General features: G+C 42.3%; 1 protein-coding gene across 2 annotated transcripts; it reads right to left on the reverse strand.

Annotated features, from left to right (window-relative positions):
• Nucleotides 1-3,043: 3,043 nt before the first annotated feature.
• RAD51 (RAD51 recombinase) lies at nucleotides 3,044-15,621 on the reverse strand. Of its 2 annotated transcripts, none has more exons than XM_005438324.4 (10): nucleotides 15,107-15,621; nucleotides 11,702-11,814; nucleotides 11,098-11,235; nucleotides 10,204-10,321; nucleotides 9,564-9,655; nucleotides 8,800-8,894; nucleotides 6,399-6,512; nucleotides 5,410-5,539; nucleotides 4,433-4,554; nucleotides 3,044-4,129 (listed from the first exon to the last, which is right to left on the reverse strand). In XM_005438324.4, exons 2-10 carry the CDS (start codon nucleotides 11,786-11,788, stop codon nucleotides 4,006-4,008), a joined length of 1,020 nt encoding a protein of 339 aa, XP_005438381.1. In that variant the 5' UTR covers nucleotides 11,789-11,814; nucleotides 15,107-15,621; the 3' UTR covers nucleotides 3,044-4,005. The 2 variants fall into 2 exon arrangements, with proteins under 2 accessions (XP_005438381.1, XP_055578103.1); XM_055722128.1 differs by lacking the exon at nucleotides 15,107-15,621 and adding an exon at nucleotides 12,990-13,068.
• Between the last annotated feature and the right edge of the window lie 801 nt (nucleotides 15,622-16,422).

Below are 16,422 nucleotides of genomic sequence, written 5' to 3' on the forward strand. Positions count from 1 at the left end.
TGTATTTAATGATGGGACAAACAAATCCTGAGTGCTCCAAAGTTTGTTTAAAGCCCCAGATCATGGCGGGATTATGCAGATCTTTCCTGGAAGAGCTGCAGACCACTTGAGTGAGACAGTGACGAACAATGTAACTCCATGGCACAGAGAAACCAATTTATATTATGAAGTTTCTCCTGAAAATAGAGGCTGAAACGATCCAAAAGGGAAGCGATAGATCATACACGGTCGTTGTAGTCACAGCAGGAGTCGACAATTGCCGCTTTCAGTTTTTACCATCAGCAGCAAGGTCTGTGCCATGTCAAAAGCTGCATGTCAATAGCGCACACACATTGATCTTGCGAGGAAAGCTGCCACAGCCAAGGCGTTAGTTAACACACGCCGCTGGCCAAGGGCAGCAGCACAGCGATAAACTCAAGTACAAATCTGTGTAGTTTAACTCATGTTGTGCAGTGAAAACAACTAAGCATTACCTCTGACTTTGGGCGACCTCGTCCAGCCTGTGTTCCTCCAGCCACAGAGGAGAAAAATAACCAAAGGCAGAAGCACCCAAAGTTGGTTATTTTGGTTATTTTTCTCCTCTGTGGCTGGAGGAACACAGGCTGTACGAGGTCACCTTGTAAAGCTGATGCTGAACTGCAGCTCTGAGGGGAAACCGAGGCACAGGGCGCATTGAACCAGGATAACATACACCATACAGACCCGACAGGCTCCTCCCTGTAATTAAAACCACATCCCGGGGAAGCACTGTTGTCAGACAGTGGGTTTGTGTACTTGCAGAACTAACAAAAAGGGAGAACTGGAGCCGCCAAGCAGCACTTTATACTCACACCACCACAGCCACATCTGGAAAAATTTAGCATTTGCCTCTAAAGCTGGGTAGTTGGGAAAAGTTCGCTGACCACACACAGTGACACGCAGCCAGACAGCTATCTGCCCACAGAGCGAGATGCATGGCCTTACAAGATGTGGCTGTTCTCCTCTAAAGAAAACACGGGAATATTTCTCAACGTGACACCACACTTGTGTCCCTCCCGCTGCCAGCCTCGCCTCACTCCTTGCCAGTTGTGTAGCTAAGGGCACAGCCAACTCTTTTGGAAACTCCAACGCAACTCGCAACGGGAACATGGAAACAAAACACTGCAGCCTCTATCTGCGTCGTTTCAATTAATCAAACTGCTCTCCATTGTGCTCTAATAAGGGCATTAGTGGTTTGGAGTAACACACGTATTTCTGTACGTTTCAATTCAGTTCTAATTTCCTCTTCACCTCTAGACACGGGTTTGAACACAGCAAACCTTGACAGGAGAAGCGTGAGCCAGACAATTGTGCCATGCACAAAACTGCTTCAGAATTTAAAGGTGAATATGATTTCTAATCACATTCCACTGCCTTGAGAGGAACTTTTTGGGAAACGTTGAGAGAAGCATTTCAAGGAGACAGCAGGAAAAATGTTTACTAAAGGAATATTAATTATGCCTCCTCGAGGTTAAAGCAATGTTGACAATAAGCTTATTTAATTAGCGTTTCATAGCATCGTGTCCTAAGCAACTGAAACCCTCCACGGAAATACTTGCATGTGCAGGTTGTACAAGGATGTCCCAAATCGACTTGAGAAAGATCTTTCAAAAAACGTTCTTGTGTTTAAAAGAAACAAAACCAAATCCCCAGTTCACACACACCCCCCCCCACTCCCCCCGAGTTCAGAGCCTAAGCTGGGTAAGAGCTTAGAGAAGGACAAATACCTCCTAGTTTCTTCACCTTTGCTGTCCCAAAGTTAAACCTTCCAGCTAGCTAAGAGAAGTACTGCAGGCTATTAAAAAAACCTGTGTTTTCACGCTGAGCATTACATGAACAGAGGGGGCTTCAGATGCAATTTTAGTTGATCAGAGATCTAAGCACTTTGAAAGGAGAAAAAAATAACATGGTTCTATTAGATTGAATTACACAGCATTAACATATAAAGAGATACAGACAGCAGCACACTGACACTGGCATGGCAAAACTCCTTTCCACAAAGGACAAGAAGCAACAGAGCAGGAAAAACACAACATTTTGACTTTTAGTGTAGCCAAAAGCAATAAAACAAATTGTTCCATCGTCCCATAGTCTCATTCGTACCTAAATGATACCATGATATGTATGTGTTTACAAAGTGGGGCTTAAAAGCCAACCCCCTCCCTGCCCTCGGGGTTACCTGTGAGCACATTTCCGCAGGGACAGCACGAGCCGTTTCATTCCAGAGACCACCTTCCGCCAAAGCTTCGGTCAGGACTCTCAACACCAGGAAGGCTAGAGCTGCTCAGACGGCTGGGCTTTCTTGACAGGGCAGAAAGTTTTCTTTTATTCTCCTTTTACTGAGACAGCTGAACGTCTGTGCCAGATTTCTCCACCCTCCCAGAGGTATCAGCCTGTTACAGACCCCAGCCACATCAGTTCTGGCCAACACGGTGAACATCTAGCAAACTTTGGGCAGTGATGGGATCTTAATTAGTCACATCAGACAACAGCAACCACAGGCAGTCAGACCATCTTCACCTACACATAGGGCAAGCGTGGGTAACAAGAGCTGAAATTCTGTCACTAAAAACCTGAACATCTCAGTTCCCAAGTGACCAGTGCAGCGCCAATTTAATCCCCTAGTTAATATTTTTCTGTGACTTTTGAATCCTGAAACTCAGCTGCAGGCAATGGCAACAGCAGTGGCCTTTTGTGCACATCTCCTGAATAGACAGCAGACGTGGTGGCCGTGCAGAATTTAAGGACAGGGCATTCAGCTATAAATGAAGACAGCAGAAAACTTACTGTCTCATGAGATTTAGTATTCAACATAGCACAGGTATTTACGTGCTATATTATAGAATATAAAATATACATATAATATATATAATATATCAACTATACATGAAAAAGCAGACAACTTACCATATAGCACATGTATTTATGTAATAAATAAACGTAGCTTATGTTTGCTAGCTGGAAAGACACAGTTGGATCCCAGAGAAAAAGAACAAGGAAAATAATTTTTGCTGCCAACCACCACTATGATATTATTCTCTTTAATCAAGTTTAGAGTAGTTCACAATAGCATAGCTTATATAAAAATATTGCATAATATAAAAGAATGGTTTTAACCCTCAAGAACTCTTAAAAAGACATCTACAGGGCACTTACAGCACAGTTGCACTGCATGTCCCAAATCAAGGAGATGATGTGTTTTGTTAGCATTAGGAGGGAAAAAAGAAATTAAAAATCCAGAGAGAGTCATTGAAGATTTATGCATCTTCTTCCCAGCTGCAGATAAAAAAATGCCTCTGTCTGAATTAACACCTGGCTGAATCTCAGAAACCTGTAATATCATCAATATTTTTCATGGTCCTTTTTATTAAAAGCAGATTTCCACAGAAAGTCAATGAAATACAAAAAATGTAATTGAAATGGAAATTAACGGTTCCCAAAAACGAGCATGTCGCAGTATCCAAAACAAAATGAACATAAAGGATACGGATTGTGATCATCATCAATCCCAGCAATATCCTCACATTCTTATTGTCGGATATCATTCTGCTTTATTTTATAATTAAAGCAATCCATTAAGTATTTAAGTCACCACTTTTCTTATTTGACAAACGCACCAACGCTACTCCAAATTCACCAAGTTATGAACTATGGCCAAATATTGGCGCTATGTCCACCAGCAGAATCCAGCTGGAGCAACAGCCGTGAGGAAAATACAAAGGTTATGGTCCTCTGAAAATGTTCTCAAGAAACCACGTTAATCTAACATGTGACTAAAGCCCAAGAGGGTAGGTCTCTTCCATGCAACATCTCCAGACATGTCTCAAAGTGTATTCACCTGATGGACTTCTGTGCTGAAATACAACAGATTCCTCCACCAGCACTTGAACAGCAGCTGTGTCAGGAAAGCACCTGTAAGGTGCCACAAAGAAAGGAGCCTTTTAGGGACACCTAGTCTTGGGTTACATGGGAAATTAAATGGAGTCTTCAGTCCTTAGCATCTCCCACTCCGTCAGCATTAATAGCAAACATTGCTTCAGCCTCAGGAAGGCAAGGAGAGTCATAGATTTTACATATTCTGGTTTCACCTCGGCCTTTTCGCAGATACAGCCTGATAGGGAGAAGGAAACAAAACAGGTAAGGACGTATAGCCTACTCTGAGAAAATCATTACCATACCCACTAAAAAATTGTGTTAATACAGGAATACGGCATACTGCAGAGCTGTAAGAGCTTCTGAAAATGTTAATTTTTCTGCAGATTAATGAGGGCTCACAGTGGCACTCATTTGTAGAGAAGCAGGTTGGACTTGCCATTGACAGAACCATGTAGAAACCCAGAATTTAAAGGTACTTAGCTAGTTTAATAAAATCTTCCAAAATAGGCTAATGCAAGACGATAATCTATTCTCTCACCTCGTGGTGGAAGCATGTGCTATGATATTTCCTCCAATAGGTTTTTTGGGATCTGCAGCAAACATGGCTGCTCCATCTACTTGTGCTACCACTTGGTTAGTGATCACAACGGCCACACCAAACTGTAAGGAGAAAAGTAACAAATGAAAATCAAATTATTTTCCACAGTCTGAACAAACTGGGGATGGGGGGTGGGTGGAAACATGCATTTCTGCTGTCCTCAACCACTCTATCATGCCTCTCAGAACAAAATGGAAGCAGACACTGAGCAGGCAGAAAGCCGTTTGTACAAAATTGTTGAGCTTTACAAGTGTCCTGGTTTTGGCTGGGATGGAGTTAATTTTCCTCTTACGAACTAGTCAAGTGCTGGGTTTTGGCTCTCTGAGAACAATGTTGATAATGCACTCACGTTTTTAGTTGTTGCTTAGTAATGTTTATACTAAGTCAAGGACTTTTCGGTTTCTGGGGTCCTGCTGGCAAGAGGGCTGAGGGGGCACGGGGAGCTGGGGGGGACACAGCCAGGGCAGCTGGCCCGAACCAGCCAGAGAGGTATTCCATACCGTGGGGCGTCATGCTGGGTATAGAAACTGGGGGGTTGGCCAGGGCAGGGCAGATCGTTGCTCAGGGACTGGCTGGGCATCAGTCAGGGGGTGGTGAGCAGTTCTACTGTGCATCACTTGTTTTCCTTTCTCCCTTTCCCTTTGGATTTTATCTTTTCCCCCACCTTTCCATTATAACTGTTATTATTATTATTGTTGTTGTTCTTTCATTTTTGTTCTGTTTAAATTATTAAATTGTTCTTATCTCAACCCTCAAGTTTTACATTCCTTTCCAATTCTCCCCACCCCTCTGGATGGGTGGGGAGTTCGCGAGCGGCTGCATGGTACTTGGTTGCCAGCCAGGATTAAACCACGACAACAAGATAAAGAAAACCGATCACCAGTTGTTTAGAGAATAAAGCAAAGTTCATAGTTTACCTCATCCGCAAGTCGAAGAAGCATACGCAGAAATCTGGCCAGATGCATCTGTCTGGCTGACAGCTCACCTCTTCCTGAGTAATCTGTCCGATAAAGGGCCGTGGCACTGTCCACTATCAGCAGCGCATATCTGAAGAAGATAAGTGCAAGGTTCTCATAAACATTTCCAGGCATGAATAATGCCTCCACTGGAGCATGACGTGCCCAGCAAATTGTGAGGCTGCGTACAGATGTGGACGTAAGCTCCTCTCAACCTGCCAGTTTGCAGAATTGTTATTTTTAACAACACTGACTTGATCTGTAATGTTCAGATTACTAACTATACAATAAAACCCAGTAAACCAAAAGAAGTTGCTGCATGATTAAACACTTTTATCTTATAAACTAGCCTAGAATTCCATGTTTTGACACCACAGCTGTTCTGTGGACAGGTTCTTATACATTTCATACCACCACCACCTCCTCTCTAAAGGGGCCCATAAACCTTTTCAAACTCAAAGTTGCAAACTAAAGCTGTCTGCACAGGTTTATTCAATGCTTGGCATGCTCTAAATCAACACTCTATTTCTGAAAGCAATTATAAAATGATCTTTTGAATTGCTCCTCAGGCTGGCACTTGTTCTTTGTAAATTAACGTCAGTTGTTGCAATTCAAGTCAGTCGCTGTCAGCCAACATTTCAACAGCAAGAGGTATTAACTGACAACTGGCTGCGGATACACCAAGTTTATCATCTGGATTATGCTTTGGCATATATCCAATTTGAGAAGAACAAAACTTCATCTAACCAAGCTAAGCACAGAAGAAAGCAGGTATATTTAAAAAAAGCTAACTTTTGAAGGAAACAATTACTTTGACATTTCACAATCATGTAATCTATGCATCTCTTGCATCATCACCTATACATCATCTTGTGCATCATCTACAAGTAGCTTTATAATATGATCATGTGCTGGCACAAAAATCACTCTACCTAAATCAGGATTATTACCGTGATTCAGCCATCATAGCAGATGCCTGATACAGGAGCTGGGTCTGATGATCTGTGTTAAAACCTCGAGCGTACGCCACGTTATCTAGGACATCACTGCCAGACAAGCCGTACCTGGCCAAATTGGTGAGGAAAGAAAAAAAAAAATATCCCTAAGTGACAACTTCATCAGTCAGAGTTATCTAGCAAGTTTACCTAAAGACTAGAATAAAAATTCACATCCCTGGGAGAGTCTTGGATATAAAAACTGACAGCAAAAAATGCAACATGACTTGCTGATTAGTAGAGAACAGAATGATTGGAAACCATTTTTAAAGAATAATTTCCTGCCTAGGAACAAATCCAGTACTGACCCAAATCTTCAGCTTACTATTTTTGAAGAACTTGACCTTACTCCACTCATTTAGGATGTAATCATCATCCCCCTCTATAAAGACAAGGGAGTATCTCTCGTGGGCTGGCACATCGTACTGGTTTGGTATTGAATCTTAGTTGATTTTTCTACCTACAGTCACGGAAAGGCCCATAAATACTGGCCTTACCTCATAAATCTGTGGTGCTACTAAAAAGCAGCAGTCCTACCCTTTCATTCTCTCGGCTTCCAGTTGCTCATCCTTGTCCCCTCCTCCTTTGCTCCAGCCCCGGCAATTTGTGCTGCCCTGCAGTGAACCACAATAGCAAGTGCTCTGCTTCAGCCTGCAGCCCAACAGTCACCAACACCAGCAGCTTGGGGCAAAAGGAATGGCAAGACTGCCCGCAGTGGCACAGAGCAGAGCCTCATTAAACTAAATTAAAACCTGTTTATGCCCCATACAGACCGTTAGCTATGCAGCGCAGTGGAACAAAGCAGGCGTACTGCGAAATCAGCCTCAAGTACAAGGAAGGCAGCCTTGCCTAACGGGTCACATGGGGTCTTGGCAAAAAAATCACTTTGTGAAAAAAGTATTTGCTGAGGAATGACAAAGGGTAAAAACAAAGAAACTTTAGAGAATACATCTGTAATGATAGGCCAGACCTTCAAGCAAACTTGAAGGCCGCTTGAAGGAAACACGTGGCAATTAAGTCCTACCTCTGTAAATGAATGGTGACAAAAAAAAAAAATAGGAGGACAGTTGCCTTTAAGCTAGGAAATTTGTACAAAAGTTTTTGAAATACTTTTTAAAAAAAACCATATACACAGCCTGAAAAACTATGAACCTAAATCAGACTAGCAAAAGCATAGTAGAAAACAGGCCAACTGATTTTTATCTTTGCAGAACATCTGAGCCTCTGTATTCAAATCAGCCCAGGCTTGCTGCGTGACTTTGGCTTGCTGTTTAGAAACAATCAATGTTTGTCATCCTATTACTACCAGAAGAAAGCGCACAGCTTACTGACATGAAAATTCTCATTAGTATCTAGGTGGAAATATTTTTTAAAACTACCACATAAATGAAATTGTTAAACTGAATTTAGGCCCAAATTCCTATCTGAAGAATTACATTCTGCATCCTTAAAAGTATTCTCCTACTTCAGTCAGGTGTGACATGCTTCACATCCCTCCCAAAGCATCAGGCTACTTTTCTGTTCAAGCTGACACTTTCAGCATTCAGCATTTCAGCAACTGATAAGCCCTGCAAGATAAAGACTTCAACCCAAGTTCACTGAAGTTGCATATATACCTTGATACTTAATTAAAACAAGAATCATGGAGAATTAAGCAACATAGAAGCAGTTTTAATTTTGAGAAAGTCTAAAGAATCACAAGACCAGAAGTAGCTCCCTTTTCTAATGTACAGAAGCACTACTTCAGGCTTTTAAGTCTAGCCAGAATTTCTGTGTAAACAGCAGCATTTTCATTTGGGTAATTAAGTTTTAGTCTCCAATTGGTAAAAAAACCTCAACATGTCGGAACTTTCTGATAGAGGCAGGAGATGAAAAAACAGCTTTTCAACTGGTCAATGGATGCTCTCTTATTTCCTAACAAAAATTTTCCAGCTGTTGTTAACTTTTTTACAAAAGGATCTTTGCTTCAACGTAACTCTATTGGCAGAACTTAACAAAAATCTCTGAATGTATCTCACCTAGAGTAAAGCTCAATTTTGAAAGAGACACTAGTAAGAAGTGAAGACATCATATTCCAGGGGGCAATGATGTTAATTGCTGTCCAATCTAAAACCAGAAACTTTGTTTATAAAATACAGCTAATGAAGTGGTCTAACATGCATGTATGTAGACAGACAACTAGAATACAGAAAGGTTTCTGTTTGATTGGGGCTTTTTTAAGAGAAATTTCTTACTGCTGCAGCCCCATGAATTTAAGGAGACAGGCTGATTTACACAGTGAACTAAGCTGTCCCTTAAATTAACATCTTCCTTTCTTCAACCAATGCCAGCTTACTTTTAGCCAGTAAGTACAGACCTTTCAGCAACAGCAAGAAGACGTTCTGGACGGAAGGTCCCTTCTGTGTCAATATACATGGCTTTTCCTTCACCACCACCTCGGTCAATGGGAAGCTAAAGTAAAAGCAAATGAACAAACAGGAAATAAAGTATCAACAAGTAATCCAGTTATTGCCTTATGCCCTCAACTGATAACATACGATAAATAACATATCAAGCTATTGTGATTAAAGTCATATTTATCTGGGAAAAGTGAGAAGAAATATTCCCATTTTCAATCTCCAATGCCTACATAAGAGGACAGGAGCTTAACTTTCAGCTGGTAAGTTTAGGTGCATAAGGGTGTTAACTAAATGATGAAATTAAACCCAGAGCCTCTAATATTTTATGAAATAGCAGCCTCTAGAAACTCATAAAAACTATTATTTGTTTAAAGAGAGATCAAATGCTTCTCTGTATCTAAGACCTAGAATTACGCTATGAGGCTAATGTGTTAAATTTTGTTGTCAGAATACTGAAGAAGGCACAAAAAAAAGCTACAGAACCTGTCAAACAGGCAAAAAAACCATCACAAACTTAATTGCTGGTAATCTTCGCAGGCAGATTAAACACGAAACAAAAGATCCTAGAAAGCTGCAAGTACAACCAAGGGTGCTGCAAATACATTCTTTGCAGCTGTTTATATGCATCGCATTTGTATTGGCTGAGAAAAGTCCATAAATTAGCAAATATAAAAAAGCTGTGTTGCCTGAATATTTGATTTTAATGAAGTAGACTACTCACTTGACAGGTTACTGCCAGGGTATGGCACAACTGTGTTTTACCAGTACGAAACTCCCCGAATAACTCTGTTATGGACCCTGTTTCTATTCCTCCTGAAGGGGAAATAATAACAACAACTTTTTAAAAGAGGTCACAAACTTCAAAGAAAGACCATGTATAAAGTATTACATTTACAGAGACTCAGTTAAACACTTATTTTGTTTAAGCTTCAACACTCTAATTGGAAAAGAAGGTTTTCTCACTGAGGTTTGTTCATGTTGCAGATAAGAAGTTTAGGTAAATGTATTTTTGAAGATGCTGAAAAGCCTAAATGACTTGTTTTGATTTTTTGATTGCAAGTAGAAATAGGGACAAGATGATACTGGTTTTGTTTCCTTGAAAGGAAGGAGGTTGCAGACTAAAATAAACTAGAAACATCCACAATGAACAGCTCTGGGTACTGCACCGTGACTAAAAGGTTTTAAAACTATTTCTGCATCTTTTAAAAGAAAATCAATTGTGAAAGAAGAGAGCAGCACTTGAGATTTTTCATTCAACCAGAACTTGTAGGTCTCACATGTTTTTATGCAAGGATTATGTTCACAGGGAAAAAAAAAAGCAGTAACTAAGGCTAATCAGTAAAGAGAAATAGAATTATTACCTTGAAGAAGTTTATCAAGTTCTTTGGACCCAGTGGTGATCTGGATGATCTCTGACCTTCGCTGGTGGAATTCTGTTGCTGTGGTGAAACCCATCGGAACCAGTTTAGCTGCTTCAGCCTGAAGAAAACCAAACTAAGCAGTGCAAGGAAAGCTCATCCCATTCATTTACTCTCTTCTAGTAATTCACACTGTAATTTTCTATTTTGTGAAACGGAGAAGCACCTATACAATTTAATGCACACATTTTATCTTGTAGACCATATATCAGTCAGTTGGTACCTCTGCACAGAACCAAAATTCTGCTCAAAGAAAAAGCTTCAACATCCATTTTGTTTATTTTATGGAAATCTTCCCTGCCTCATCCCCCACACTTTCAATTCAGTTCTGTCCCTGTGAAACCTGAAATACTTAGGATAGGCATACAGCCTACCTTCCTAAGTGAATAAACACACAAAGTAAGAAAAGCACTGGAGTTTAACATTGTACTAGGTCAGATTTTGATAAATGAGAACAAGTTTGGCAGAAACTCTGCATTCTGAACTGGAAGATGCTGGGAGATTACAACTCAGGCTTCACTCGCAGTCCTCAGAAGTAAACCGCAGGTCTCACGGTGAATGTCTGAGGTACACAATCAACATACTTAAGAAGAACATAACACAGAAACAGCTGTACTGGGATGGTCCAGTCATTAAAATACAGTATCCTCTGCCTTGACAACTGCCAACAGTGGCTGCTGAGGGAAAGAGTGTAACAAACCAGGAAACAAGAGACTGACCATCTAGCAGTTCCTACGGGTTCAGTTAGCAAGACCTTCCAGTATCACCAGAGCACTTTAAGCCAGCAAAATAAAACTTCTCAAATCCTGGGTTAAAGCTTTCCCATAACATCCTTACCAAGATTTTGTCAGCTTTGGCTTCACTGATGCCTTTAATATTTAGTAGCTCCTTCTTAGGTGCATAAGCAACAGCCTCAACTGTGTGAAATCCAGCTTCTTCTAATTTCTTCACATCGTTTGCATTTATACCACATTGCTGAAAGGAAGGGGAGAAAAAAAAGGACACACTAAGACACAAATACCTTAATCTAACTTCCAGTGAATACCTTCAACCAGCTTCAGCAGATTGGATCAAACTCTGTTATTACAAGTCAGCATACTGAGTGTTACCTCCCTATTTACTGTGCACAAAGAACCATAAAAAATAACACCCTTTTACAAGTATAATGTTTGCATAATCTATTAACTATATAGATGGCGTACAAGAGGCAGAAAACATGCTTGGTTTAATAGATGCTGGAGGTGACCAACACATATTAGGAAATGGTACACAGCAAGGCAACATCATTTAAAACTTAAATGTTAACAAGTTTTGTTTTGGGCTGGTTTTTTTTGACAGAACACAAGAATTTCACAACACAATTTTCAGATGCAACTTGTGTTTAAGGAGAAAGACTAGCAGATTTCTTGCAAACTGATGCTAGAGCTAACTCCTTACCTACCTCTAACCTGGATATGAGCTGTGGTCCAAAGCTCTCCTCCTCTGCTGAGGTATCTGCGTTTGCTTCAAATTGCATCTGCATAGCCATTGCACCCAGTGCTCAGTACAGCCCCACTAAAAGAAAACCAGATAATTCTGTGATGCAACATACACCATTCAAACAAGACACACGTGCAAAGCATTTCAAAATATATTAACAGATCATCTGAAGTAGTATATGATGGCTTTCTCCCCTCCTGTAGCTGGTGGTACGCGAGTGCTGTAAGAAATTTCTTTTGTGTACTTTCCTATGTAGCGTTAAACATTAAAAACAAAACACACCCAAACACCTCTCATGTTACCTGGTAAGGAATAATAAGAGGCTTAATAGAGAACTCCACAGTATTTAGAAGTATATAATTAACAAAATGAATCTGCTGTTAGCAGTATCACATGTTGGCAAGAAATTAGATGGTGACATGTACAACTTGAAGCCAGCAGTGGGTGGGTGTTCCAGCCTGACTGTGTGCCCCCTGACAGCTGCAAACGCTGCGCCTTGCAGAGGTCTGAAAGGGGCTTTAGAACCTCCCTCCAGCCCTGCTAACAGTGCAATACACCTGGCACTGGCAGCCAAGGTTTTCTGGAAGAGAGGTTTAATAAATATTTAATGAAAAGCATAAAACCTCTGTAGGTATTTCAAACGTGCCTGGCCCGCGGCTATTTTGATTATGATGTTTTTTGTCTATTGTCAGAATCCTTTCTTGTCGGTGTCTTTGATTAACATGACAATGCTGCATTTTATCCTAACACTCAGTACTAATAAACAAAGCTGTGGGGCAGGAGGAATTCCTTGTAAATCTCGGTCAGCTGCAGAAATGACAAGCACTAGTGAAATGTTGGGCTTCCTACTTAGAAGGAAAGCCTACCCTGACAGGCTTTCTAGAAGCGAGGGGCCTTCCCCTTACCCCCGACACAGCGGGCCCCAAGGCACGGGCAGCGGCCGGGCCTAGCGCCGCGTCCCACAGCCTCCCGCCGCCACAGGTCCCAGGCCCGGGGCCGCGTCCCGCAGCTCGCTTCCCCGGCCCTTACCGGCTCCCCGGCGCACGACACCCCCCGCTCCGCCTACCCCGGCTGCTCCCACTTAACTCACTTTATTATTTTTTAAAATTTTCCCTCACGAGTCCGCCGCCAGGGAGGCCCCTCCCCTCTAGCCCCCCCCCGGCAGCTGGCGAGACCGAGCCAGTAACCGGCCGCCGCTGCCCCACCGCTACCCACCCCCGGAGAAGAAGGGAGGACCCCGGCCAGCTCACCCCGCGGCGGGCCGGGCCTCAGGCTCAGGCCCAGGCGCAGGCCCCGGCCCCACTCAGCCCCGCTCCGTGCCGCCGCCAGCCGCGCTCCGCTCGGAAAAGCCCGCCACCCCGTCACGTGACGGGGCGCGCGCGAAGCCCCGCCCCCTCCCCGCCGGAAGTCAGTGGCATATGGAGGGGGCCGCTCCGCTCTTCCGGACGGGAATGGTGGCAGCGCTGCGGGCGCTCCACCCCCGTGCGGCAGGGACGAGGAGCTGGCCGTAACGAGCAAGCATGCACCCCGCTTCCCTCTGTTCCCCTCCCCCTTTTTTATTTAAATAAACACAAACCGGTGACTCCGTTAAGCCATCCCAAAGGCAAGAGTGACTGTGAGCAATAAGCCCCCCCCTGTCCCACTGTGTGGTAGCTTATCCCAGTCCCCAAGAAGGAATCGAGGGATTAAGACGGGTCTGGAGCAGAAGTTGGAGTCCCTTCCCTGGGGGTACGTGTCTAAATTAAATCTCAGTCTAATGAATTTGAGCCTGGACGCTTTGCTGGGCAAGGACAGGAGCATCTGATCCTCACTGCATGCAAGTGAAGTTTTCTGTTTGCTTTTAAAGATGAAGGATAATGAAATGGCAGGGGTGACAGCTGGGGAAGAACCCTGCTTAACCTGAAGCAAGCCCAGCAAGGGGCTGGGAGTTGTGGGAAGAAGGATGTTTTGCCCTTGCCGTGTTTTCATTGGTCATGCAGACACTGCTGCTTATTTCCCCTGCATTTCCATAAAAAAAAATTAGTTACAAAAACCCCTGCTTAAGCAGTGAAAACTCTTCCCATATATAAAAGCATCCTTTAAAATACCAAAAGCATTTGATACGTTGTAATTTCACTAAGTCGTCAAAGCTAGGAGGGATCCCAGGGACCCCTCTCTGGACGTAGGAAAAGTTTCTTCCAGCCTTGGAAGAAACTACCCTGCTCACCCTTGGAAGCAAAATACTGGGCGAGATGGACTTTTGGGTGGCAAGCAAGGGTCATGCTAAGTAGGAAGCCCAACATTTCACCAGTGCTTGTCATTTCTGCAGCTGACCGAGATTTACAAGGAATTCCTCCTGCCCCACAGCTTTGTTTATTCGTACTTGAGCATTAGGATAAAATGCAGCATTATCATGTTGATCAAAGACACCGACAAGAAAGGATTCTGACAATAGATAAAAACCATCACAATCAAAATAGCTGTGGGCCAGGCATGTTTGAAATATCTACAGAGGTTTTATGCTTTTCATTAGAATGTTTATTAAACTCATTTGAGTTCTGGCGAGCTATCAGGAGTGTCATGCAAAGATGAAGGATGTGAGGTTTTAAAGAGGTGTCAGCCTAGCCTTAAATATGAGATATATGACATACAAATATATGAGAATATTTACATGGATAGCTTTGAAAAGGCTTATTAACATCTCAAATGGGATACTAACAGCACAGGAGTAGGAAAAAAGGATACACGGCTGAGGTTCACCCTATGTACCATCATACCTCATGTGCACTGCATCCTGACTAGTTAGAAAAGAAAATAAAGACCTTTTGTCCATTTGTACCCTCAAGGGTGTATGGCAATGCACATAATAATTACATTAATTGTCCTCCATCACATGGGCAAGACCCAGTTAAAAGAGATGGAGATGTGGACATAAATTGTTCACAGAGCCTGTTTTCCTGCCCCTCCATGAGCGCTCAACACTGTAATTGCACAAAATGCCTCATTATGTGAGAGCTCACTACCCCAACGTGGTCCAAAAGCATAAACTGTTTGACTCTTCTGTTGATGGTTAGAGCTCAAGGATTAAATGAGCACAGGATATTTGAGAGGAGGTCTGACTTCTCAGTAGCTTCTCTGTTACGGTGGCTGAGGACAGGCAGTAGGCTCTGATGCCAGTGCTGCCGCATTATTGAAAGAAATTATTAGGAAAGGCTACACTGGCTCAGGACTTTTCTTGTTTCATTGAAGATTATTGATTACTGTAGACAGGAGCAATATCCTGCCCACATGTAAAAAAATACAAAGTTGTGTGGGAAGTCTCCCTGTGGCAAGTGGGTAGGCAAGCAAAAGGTGTTTGTTAATACTAGCAAAGGTTGTTTTTACTCACTCCCTTAGTGCTGTAACAGGGGCTGCTACATCCAGGGCTTTACAGGCTAAGGTTGGTGGTATCAGCCTGTGACAGCTGAGTGTTTCCACATCAAGTAAGATCACCACAGTCTCTGAGGTTCTGCAGTTCCATCTCCCAGTCTTCCGTGGACCCATGTTTACAAGATTGTGTGGGCTGGAAGCAAAGATATTTGGTATTTACAGGTTGTATGAGGATGAAAAGCAACTCTACAGGAATCTGCTGACAAGCTCCGTAAGCCATCCTGGAGAGCAGAGGGGTTATTAGATTTAAGACACAGCTAAAGAAAAGTCATGGCAATAAATGCATCCAGCAATAAAGGACCACAGCTGTCAGATGTGCTTCAACTTCTGTGCCTGTATGCAGGCAGAAAACATCTAACCCATTAACAGATCACCCCTCTACCCCCCAAAAAAGGTCACCTGGCCTTTAGTGATAGGGCGTGTGTCTGTAACATGACAACACGTGTCAATAATCATTCAAAATACAAATTACTTTGATTGTAGAGTTGTAAACAAAAGCACTGCTTACACAGTACATTTTGTTACCACAAAGCCACACCAGGGGGTTCAGAATAAGCAATGTGGAAGGCACGAGCCTCTTCACAGAACTCACTTTTCTCAAAACTAGGTTTCAAGTTAAAGAGAAAAATGGAATATTAGTTGCAGTCACAGCCCATACAGCAGGGAATGAGGAAAAATACTTAAAGAGGAAGCACTCAGAAAATAATCCTAATTTTCTTCTTCTAAAACAAGCAAGCCCAGCTCAGGATGTCAACATATCACCAGAATATCGTATATGTCATGCTCATTACTGAACTTTGCTGACCCAGCAGTAGAAGCGGACTGAACGGCATGCTGTTGGCATTCGTAATTGAAATCCTGTAATCGTTTGCATTACAAAGTCAAGGAATGTTAAGAACAGTTTATGATCAATGGCAGAAGATGGCTTTTTAAAATTCAATAATCCCTTATCAACCTGAAGAGAACTTCAAGTGGCTTAACTGAACAGCAGAGTCAGCTTTCACTAAAAGAGTATCAAAAGGAAATTTTATTGGTCTCTACAGAACTCTATTTAGGTATCCAAGCACACAATATAAGACTTTGGAATCTCATAGTCTGGGGAAATACTTTTTATGGTCCCTCTACTGACTTAAATCCAGTCATTGTGTATTTTAAAACTTTAGTAATAAAATCTACTAGAATTAATACAGACCAGCCTGCATAAAAGTCCAAGCTGTTAAATGCAACTAAATCTTCTATATCTAACAATTTGCATTTACTTGCTATATCTTCAGA

Source organism: Falco cherrug, chromosome 10 (assembly GCF_023634085.1).
Source record: "Falco cherrug isolate bFalChe1 chromosome 10, bFalChe1.pri, whole genome shotgun sequence".
In the NCBI taxonomy this organism is placed as follows: domain Eukaryota; kingdom Metazoa; phylum Chordata; class Aves; order Falconiformes; family Falconidae; genus Falco; species Falco cherrug.